Source organism: Amyelois transitella, chromosome 26 (genome assembly GCF_032362555.1).
Source record: "Amyelois transitella isolate CPQ chromosome 26, ilAmyTran1.1, whole genome shotgun sequence".
NCBI lineage: Eukaryota > Metazoa > Arthropoda > Insecta > Lepidoptera > Pyralidae > Amyelois > Amyelois transitella.
The window spans coordinates 6,915,247-6,925,813 of NC_083529.1; the positions used below are offsets into that span (position 1 = coordinate 6,915,247).

At 35.1% G+C, this 10,567-nt stretch overlaps 1 protein-coding gene across 3 annotated transcripts in view; it reads left to right on the plus strand.

The window, feature by feature from the left end:
- LOC106138228 (endoplasmic reticulum metallopeptidase 1) overlaps positions 1-9,941 on the plus strand; it is a 35,778-nt gene extending 25,837 nt beyond the window's left edge. For all 3 annotated transcript variants that reach the window (XM_060951850.1, XM_060951849.1, XM_060951851.1), the window contains 7 exons: positions 2,678-2,870; positions 3,719-3,900; positions 4,793-4,887; positions 5,433-5,696; positions 6,689-6,804; positions 7,509-7,687; positions 8,468-9,941. In XM_060951850.1, the coding sequence (XP_060807833.1) occupies positions 2,678-2,870; positions 3,719-3,900; positions 4,793-4,887; positions 5,433-5,696; positions 6,689-6,804; positions 7,509-7,687; positions 8,468-8,635 (1,197 nt within the window). In that variant the 3' untranslated portion in view covers positions 8,636-9,941. The remainder of the gene's footprint in view (positions 1-2,677; positions 2,871-3,718; positions 3,901-4,792; positions 4,888-5,432; positions 5,697-6,688; positions 6,805-7,508; positions 7,688-8,467) is intronic.
- Positions 9,942-10,567: the final 626 nt, after the last annotated feature.

Here is a 10,567-nt window from a genome sequence, read left to right on the forward strand (position 1 = left end):
CCAAGCTATGTCGTAATTTCCGGCTGAAAACTCAACGGCATGAATTACAACAGCAGCAGATCCCTCCAAAGACGCTCGCAAGTAATGGAATTTATTAATTTGGTCTATTTCGTCATTACTATGAATAAGGCTGATAAAAGTGTCACGAAACTCCAACCAATTGCTATAGGTCCCGTTGAACTTTGGGAGCTGTATGGTGGGCAACCTAACAGGCTTACGCTGACTAATACGGGTAATTTTATTACTACTTACCGACTCTTTATCATTATTGTACTTACATAGTAAGTCCTGTGCCCTAGACAATGAGTTGTAATACAAAGATTCGAACTCAGCTCGTTCGGTTAATCGAAAATTGATATCGTCAGCTAAACATTCTAAACGTAACTGTACCTCATTGTAAAGTTCATACATACTTTCAATCTTCCCCATCCGTAATTGCAATTCCCTGACCGTACAACTGTCTAAATGTTCATCAGATTCTGGCAACCCATCCAGGTAATTGATGAATAGCGTCAAACGTCCCTTAAAACTACCACGTTTCTTAACAAGATCCTTTTCTTCAGACATATTGGGAAACGGATGTGGTCAACCTGAAATGTTTACAATGTAAATATAAACAACCGATGTTTAAAATAAAGATACAGTTATGCCTACCAATTTAATGCGTTAATTATCTAACAATAATTTGTCGACAATTAAAATAACAAAAAGCATTAATTGAAAATGAATGTGTCGATAATTCTAATAAAACAAACTTTACTGTCTATTAAATCATAACAAGGGCCTTAGTGATTTTTGTTGCAAAATTAAACTATCAAGTTAACTAATTACTTTGCATTGAAAATAAGTACATCACCATAAATAAAATAAGCTCATTAATCCGAAATAACAAATGACAATCATACACGACGGCAACCAAAATTGACCTACCTAGGTTCCTATGATACACCTGCGATGATAACTTAGTAACAATAAATTGACCTATGCACCTTTATTTTACGTGAATAATAAAAGAATTTGCTAAAATAACAAATAATATATCCAAATAATGAAACAACAATGCTTCCTATACCTATTTAATCAAGTATAATTTGAATATAATTATAGCAAATATTACTTAAAAAACAATGAAGAAAGATGCTAGGTATTAACAAACATAAAGTGTATTAAATAGTACTAACCTTATAAAATCCTTAATTAACACACTTAACAATACCTGTTCGAGTGTTGGGTTAGTTATTTAAATATAATATTACTACTTAACACCATATAAATGTACTCCGTCATCTGCAGAATTTTCCTTTAGGTAGTAATGCCGCCTCGAGTCCGGTGATATTAATAATCGTCTTTACTGAAATTATTCATATTAACGCTGATCCACATTAATTAATCATCCGGCTTCGGTTTTGGACCATGATGAGGACAACTAGTCCTGATTTATAATTTTTGACGAAATAAAACTCTGGACTCGATAAAAAGATGTGTATTCGGAAAAACGTTCAAAAAAAGGCGGGAAGATTTTTCTTCTTTTTTTTTACAATGGAAATTGCGCACAGATAATTAATTGGCGCAAACAAATAGTGACAGGTTGCTAGCCCATAGGTAAGATAAATTTTGTTAATATTAAACTAGACTTTTGTCCGGAACTTCGATTGCATGGCTGTGTGTTCACAAATGTTCAGCCGATAGAACTTTTCATCTTCGCACGATTCGTCGTAAGAATAAATATATATCTAAGCATCGCATCACACACATTACTTCGACGATTCGACAGAACTTTTCATCTTCGCACGATTCGTCGAAAGAAAGAATATAATATATTTTGGCGGCCTCTGTGGCGCAGCAGTAGTACGCTTGTCTGTGACACCGGACGTCCCGGGTTCGAATCCCGGCCAGGGCATGATGAGACTAGAACTTTTTCTGTTTGGCCTGGGTCTTAGATGTTCATCTATACAAGTATTTATTATAAAATACAGTACCGTTGAGTTAGTATCTCGTAACACAAGTCTCGAATTTACTTCGAGGCTAACTCAATCTGTGTAATTTGTCCCGTATATAATTTATCTATATTTATTTATTATTATAATAGAATAAAATCTTTATATGCTTTTGATAAGGCTTATAAACGTGGGATTCTTCTGCAACCTGTTTGAATTATTTGAATCTCAATTCCATCATAATACCATCTGCTGAACGTGGCCTCTCAGTATTTTCAAGACTGTTGGCTCTTTCTGCCCCGTAATGGATAAAAACGTGATTATATATGTAATGCTATTCAAAATAGTAGTTAAAGCAATTCACATCAACTATCTCTTTCAGTGCCGTGTGGTTCCCGGCACCAATACAAAAAAGAATAGGACCACTCCCATCTCTTTCCCATGGATGTCGTAAAAGGCGACTAAGGGATATGCTTACAAACTTGGGATTCTTTTTTAAGGCGATGGGCTAGCAACCTGTCACTATTTGAATCTCAATTCTATCATTAAGCCAAATAGCTGAACGTGGCCATTCAGTCCTTTCAAGACTGTTGGCTCTGTCTACACCGCAAGGGATATAGACATGAATGTATGTATGTATGTATGTATGTATGTATCTCTTTCAGCCGGCTACAGCATGGTTAAAAAACGTTATATGTATTTGAATCAGTAAAGCAATTGACATCTTCTATCTCTTTCAGACCGGCTACAGCCGCTGCATCCGCACGTTACAAGCGATGGCGTCGTCTCGCTTACTCTTGTCTGTCTGTCTGTTGGTATTGTCGTGTGTTCCTAAACTAACACCAGTGAGATATATATTGACGGTGCCGGTGTTCCTCATGAGCATAGCCGCCTGTGTCACCCTGACCGTGGTCAGATATTTTAGAATCGAAGGTGAGATTAATTTCTATTTACTTAATATTAAAATGCAAATATCAGTATTTTTACTTTTCGTCAGCTTTCGAAATTATATACATTCATATAGATCTGGTCATATAGGTCCATATAAAAAAGATTATATATGATGATATATTTATATATATAAAACAATAGGACCACTACCTACATCTTTTTCTCATGGATGTCGTAAAAAACCACTAACGGGAATAGGCTTATTAACTTTGGATTCCTCTTTTAGGCGATGGGCTAGCAACCTGTCACTATTTGAATCTCAATTCCATCATTAAGCCTCACAGCTGAACGTAGCCTATCAGCCTTTTAACACTAGCTCTGTATACCCCGCAAGGGATATAAACGTGATTATTTGATGTTAAAGCTGCCTTTTCCCTTCCAAACCACTATTTTCGACGGCCTCTGGGGCGCAGCGGTAGTTCGCTTGTCTGTGACACCGGCGGTCCCGGGTTCGAATCCCGGCCAGGGCATGATGAGAAACGAACTTTTTCTGATTGGCCTGGGTCTTGGATGTTTATCTATATAAGTATTTATTATAAAATATATGTAGTATCGTTGAGTTAGTATCTCGTAACACAAGTCTCAAACTTACTTCGAGGCTAACTCAATCTGTGTGATTTGTCCTGTATATATTTGTCCTGTATACATTTGTCCTGTATACATTTGTCCTGTATACATTTGTCCTGTATACATTTGTCCTGTACATATTTGTCCTGTACATATTTGTCCTGTATACATTTGTCCTGTACATATTTGTCCTGTACATATTTGTCCTGTACATATTTGTCCTGTATACATTTGTCCTGTATATTTTATTGTTTTAATTCCAGCTTGGCAACAGTTGATTCTCGAAATAGCACTATCGCTGCCAACAGTAATGTTCTCGCTCACATCTATACTGCGTCTGAACGCCGTACTACTCCCGGTGATGGGTCGCTCGTCTATAGACAACCCCGATTATTTAGTGGCGGCTGTCAATTTGGCTACTGCTGTGCTGTTCTGCAGTATTGTAGTGAGTAAACACGTTTATTCCAGTTGGATTTATATATTACTAGAGGCCGCCCGCGACTTCGTCCGCATGGAAACCCTATCAATCCCGCGGGAACTCTGGGATAAAAAGTAGCCTATGTGTTATTCTGGGTCTTCAGCTACCTACATACCAAATTTCATGGTAATCGGTTCAGTAGTTTTTGCGTAAAAGAGTAACAAACATCCATACATCCATACAAACTTTCGCCTTTATAATAGTAGTAGGACTAGCGACCCGCCCCGGCTTCGCACGGGTGCAAAATTATAAATGTTATTATACATAAAAACCTTCCTCTTGAATCACTACCTGTTACAAAAAACCGCATCAAAATCCGTTGCGTAATTTTAAAGATTTAAACATACAGACAAACAGACTAAAATAGCGACTTTGTTTTATACTATGTAGTGATACTAATGTATTAACTAATTCCACCAAATTTCGACAAACTCTATCCAGTTTTGATGTAATGTAGGTATATGTAAGTTTGGTATTTGATCAAGGCTCATAAACATACGATTCTTTATTTAGGCGATGGGCTAGCAACCTGCCACTATTTAAATTTTGAAATTTCAAATATTATATCATTGAGCTAAGCAGCTGAATGTGGCCTACCACTCTTCTGAAGACTTTTAGCTCTGTCTACCCCGCAAGGGATGTAGACGTGACTATATGTATGATTGTTTTATCAAATCTAACCAATTATGGTTTACTTTATATATTTTTTTCAATTATAAAGCCATCCAGCTGAATGTGAATTTCAGTCAGAATGTTAGTTCTGTCTTTTCTGTAGTGTATAAAGTCTAATAAATAATAAGTAAGTCTTTTAAATAAAAAGACTATTTATATTTGTGTATCAAATATCTTTTTATTCTAGTCGGGAATCGAACTGCTGTTCTCAAGAACTAGGATTTGGATCCCAATCGGCGTATTATCCATCACGTGTTTCGTCCTCATGTTTATTCCGTTCAGGTAAGTGTATTTATTTTATTCAATGATCTTTTATAATTCAGACATTCAGACATTTACATGTTTAGTTTTAATTTCTTTTTGTAGTATTGGTCTTTAATAAAGCGTGTGACGTAGTTTTTGAAGGTTTTTTTAATTTGAAAATCATGACGTTTAATTTAAATAAAAATAAGCTCAAACGGCTCAGAAGCATGGGTATAGTCTATGTTTAAAAGGATGCAGTTGTTTTAAATGTCACCCTGTAGACGTGACCATATGTATGTATGCATAAATAAAAATATCCCAATCTTCGCTTGATTACATAAGTATAGATGTAAATTGGTCCGTATTAAATAAATATATATGCTTTTTACTACGCTTTTATTAGCTTGGGTTGTATGTATGTATGTAACGGAATCTTTGAGCTTAATTTTCACTGATTTCTAAACGTCTGATCAACTTGGAACTTTGCACACGTATCAAGGACCGATGACAATGCAATATTTTGATAAGAGTTTCTCATTATCCTTATTAAAACTGCCAGGATTAATTTTTTCCTCAATTTATAGTCCATACAGCGATGATGGCCCATCCACCCAACGCCATTACTGGTTCCACACTGAGATCACTTCGTACGACTACAATAGACAGCTGACAGAAAGAACAACCGGTGTTCTTGTCACAAAACACGATCCGTACTCTACGGAGAGGGTTATACCCACATTGCGAGAGAAGGGGTACAATTTCAACGTGAGAACTGATTTCGAGCAGGATTGCGAGAGATATGTGTATTGTAATCTGCCGTTGTATAGAACGTCGTTTGGCAGATATTTGTGAGTATTGATTTTTTTTTTTTATATTTGTTTTATTGTGCTTTTTTTTATTTATTTTTTTAATTTTTTAACCGTCGTGGCAAACTGGAAGAAATTTCTCTACTTAAATAAGTAGTGCTATTGTACTGAATTTCTCTTTAGTTTAAGTTCCATTCTTACTTAAATAAATAAAAAATTAATATAAGTAATGTGGAGTTTATTAACTATGATTTTATTTAATGTTTGGATATGAACGAGCAAGTCGCCCTTTTTTAGTTTATTAGGCGAATTGCGGGCCCCAAAACACTTCTATTGAGGGTGCAATCAGGAACACGCAGATATAAGAGAGAGAGAGATGATTCCCTTTTTTTAAATTATAGTTTTTGGCGAAACATGTCGTGTATACCTTTTTTGAAAACATTTCGACGAAACATGTGGGTACCTACTTGTAAATATTTTAACGAAACATCTTGTGGATACCTTTTTATGAACGTTTTGACGAAACATGTTGTGAATAATTTTTTTTTGTAAAAATTTTGATGAAACATGTTGAAAGTTCTGATTTACAAATATAAGTACATAGCAAGAACGATGTTTAGTTTAAGACAAGTTGTTTCTATTTTCCAATGTGTAAAAAGTTTATTGGCGTCACTAAGTAATTTTCCATTGTGTATTGAAATATTTGAATCTCAATTATATCATTAAGCCAAATAGCTGAACGTGGCCATTCAGTCAAGACTGTTGGCTCTGTCTACCCTGCAAGGGATATAAACCTGACCATATGTATGCATGTACATATGTATGTATTGAAACATGGAGTTTCTGACCTACTCTTCCGAGAAATAGGTGTATTTTTTTTAAAATATTTTGACAAAACGTGTTACATAAAGTCTTTATGAGACTAGATGTGATTGTATGTATTTATATGTTATAGATACTTCATAAATTGATGTTTATGATATAATTAATAATTTTTTTGTTGGTCAATAAAGAAATTAATACAATAATTTCAGGAAAGACGCCCTTTTCATTTATACATCAGGCCCGGCGCCATTTTCTCCGCCCGCGGCACTCACGACCACACGAGACTGTGTGGGAGAACTGTGCAATTACACCTTTACTATCACTCGTAAGTTTTTGGGCTTTAATTGAAGCAATTTCAGAAAAAAAATACATATATCTATACTAATATTATAAAGGTATAGAGTTTGTTTGTTTGTTTGAACGCGCTAATCTCAAGAACTAGTGGTTCGAATTGAAAAATTCTTTTTGTGTTGAATAGACCATTTATCGAGGAAACCTTTAGGCTATATAACATCACGCTGCAACTATATAAAGCGAAGTAATAATGGAAAATGTAAAAAAAAACCGGGGGAAATTATTCATCCTTGAGGGCTGCAATGATGCCCAAAATTACTATTCCACGCGTACGAAGTCGCGAGCGAACAGCTAGTACCTACATATATAAAAATCACGCCTTTTCCACGGTGGGATAGGCAGAGACTACATCTTTCCATTTGCCATGATGTAAATACGGCTTTGTTATACCTACCTAAGTATATAATTATCTTATATATTTTTTTTAAATTCAAATTCAAAATTTTTATTCATTCATTTATTCATTATTATAGGATACTTCATATCGCTTAATAATTGTCAAATCTTTTGGTTTCACAACATTGGTTGGCGACAAATAAATTACTTAAAACGAAAGTTTCTGACCATCACATTTGCCATATGATATAAATATGGCTTTATTATACCTACATATAAATCATAATTTCCTTTTTATTTAATGGATTTGTTTTGTATATTAAAACTACCTATCCCCAGCGGCGCCCCACAACATGCTGACGTTCTGGCCCCGCCCCGGCGTCACCCTCGCCTCGTGGTCGCTGCCTGCCCCCACACCCTCCTTCTACCAGCTCGGGAGACCCGTGTACGTGGTGGTGCATTCCATCGCCACTTACAGCGAGAATGTTCAACCGGTCGTTATAACCGCCAGTTTTATTGTGAGTTTGAATTTTATATTTTTTTTTTACTAAGTACCTAATTCATGTCCTTCGTCATGTTCGTGCCGTGTGGTTCCCGGCACCAATAGGTGCAAAAAAAGAATAGGACCACTCCATCTCTTTCCCATGGATGTCGTAAAAGGCGACTAAGGGATAGACGTACAAACTTGGGATTCTTTTTAAGGCGATGGGCTAGCAACCTGTCACTGTTTAAATCAATCTATCATTAAGCCAAACAGCTGAACGTTGCCGATCAGTGTTTTCAAGATTCTTTTTTTTGTATAGGTGCCGGGAACCACATACTTCATATTGCTTAATACATACATACATACAAACATAAAATCACGCCTCTTTCCCGGAGGTGTAGGCAGAGACTACCTCTTTCCACTTGCCACGATCTCTGCACACTTCCTTCGCTTCATCCACATTCATAACTCTCTTCATGCAAGCTCGGCGTTTTCGTTTACTCTCGACCTGACCCTTTACCAGGACGTCCTTAATTTGATCAAGATACGTTCGTCTAGGTCTTCCCACTCCGACCTAGTCTTTACCAGTTCATATTATTGATAAATATATATATTATATATATATATATATATATATATGATATACATATATATATGGTCACGTCTATATCCCTTGCGGGGTAGACAGAGCCAACAGCCTTGAAAAGACTGAATGGCCACGTTCAGCTATTTGGTTTAATGATAGAATATAAGATACGTTCGTCTAATAATTGTCAAATTACCCCCCCCCTCCCCCCTTCACCCCCCCCCCCAGGTACCGTTGTCGTTGCAATCGTCGCCGGCCGTGGAGGTCTCGCACCACGCGCACCGCATCCACCACCCGCAGCACCACACGCCGCAGTTCTCGGAGCTCCTCGACGCGATGCCTAAATATTTCAATTTCGCCAATTTCATGACTTTCAGGAGTAATTATGTGTTTTAGCGTAACATTTAGCATAAAAGTTTAGATTCTTTTATATGTGTGGGTTAACAATGCTCTCGAAACATCACTGTACTATATCACTATTAGGATATGATATTTATTATAAATATTATAATTAAATCAAATTAAAACTAAAGCTTAAACTACTTATAAAAGATAATTATAATAAATATCATAGATATACTTTAGATAAACTCCTATATTTAATTCAATTAGGATCATCTTATTGTTGACAAGCATGCTTTTTTTATTACTACACTATAAACATAATCGGCGCTGTTTGGTCTACTTTATTGTTTGCTGTTTTTGTAATTCTATCTGTATTTTTGACTGTTTGTGCCACAATAAATGAAAAAAATAAAAATAAATAACTTACAGCGGGGTAGACGGAGCTAACAGTCGTTAAAATACAGATTCAGGCCAAGTTCAGCTGTTTTGCGTAATGTTTGAAATTGAGATTCAAATTGTGACAGTTAGCGGCTGACGGTTCTGTCTACCCCGCGAGACGTGATTACATCTTATAGGTATATAAAATTCTCGTGTCACAGTGTTCGTTCCCGTACTCCTCCGAAACGGCTTGGCCGATTCTCATGAAATTTTATGAGCATAGGTTTTTAGTAGGTCTGAAAATCGGCCAACATGCCCCTTAGTGATAAGGGCTGTCCACCCTTAAAATATTTTTTTAAACTAGAAATTACTTAAAAATTATTTATATGGCAAAACAACGTTTGCGAGGACAGCTAGTGTGTATATGATATTCCGGTTGATATTTGTGTTCTTGAGAATTAACTTTCTTCGGAGGCAGACAATAAAACGAAAGTATTATCGTAACAAATCGTCTTAAATATTTGCCCATGATGGATATGATCTAGCAATGGTAAAAGTATTTTATACAATTAAATAGATAAGATGCCAATTTTAAAAATTTCAATTTCAACTGAGTGAATAAACCAAAAAAAAATATTATGTTTTTTTTTTTACGAATTGTTCTATTTAAAAATAAGAATGTTAAATTTGTTGGAAATATCGTACAATTGTAAATATCGCTCCTGCATTATTTCCAAGCTATAATAAATATTATAAAGCTGAAGATTTTGTTTTTTGTACGCGCTAATCTCAGGAACTACTGGTTCGAATAGAAAAATATTTTTTTCGTGTTGAAAATACCAGTTATCGTTGAAGGCTTTAGGCTTTATAACATCACGCTGCAACTTTTAGGAGCGAAGAAATAATGGAAAATGTGAAAAAAAAAACGGGGAAAATGATTCATCCTTGAGGGCCAATTCAATGATGCCCAAAATAACTATTCCACGTGGACGAAGTCGCAGCAATAGCTATTTTACGATATTTCCATTTCCATTCATACAACTTCAAGAGAGTGAAAGACGAAAAGAATTCCGAATTATAATTTTATCTAATTATGACATAATATGGACTTAATCATATTTATTTTTGTACTTAATTTTAGTTAATTTATTGTTAACTTCTAAAGCGGACCAATGAAATAAAAGACAATGTTAATTGTAAAAAAGTTGTTTTATTTTCAGTCTTTTGTCATCCGGGAATACGTAAAATCGATCATAGGAATCGAATTCACGTGAACACCACCAAAAAATGTGTAAAAATAACAAAATATATATAAAATATTGTATCTTATTTTGGATACATATATAAAATGTAAAGTGTTATTTTTTTAATTATATTTGTTGTAATTTATAATGTTTTGTCCAATTTTAATTACGTAAATAATAGTTTTTTAGTTATACCAAAAATGTAATAACCGTCGTTTCACTAATTCTTTTAACAAAACATCTATAAATTACGGGTTTGTAAATTTTTGTCACCTTAAAACTGTCAACATCATTAATTTGACTAGAAAAAGTATAAACGGCCCCAGCTATTCACGGAAATACATATAATCTGGAAGCCACA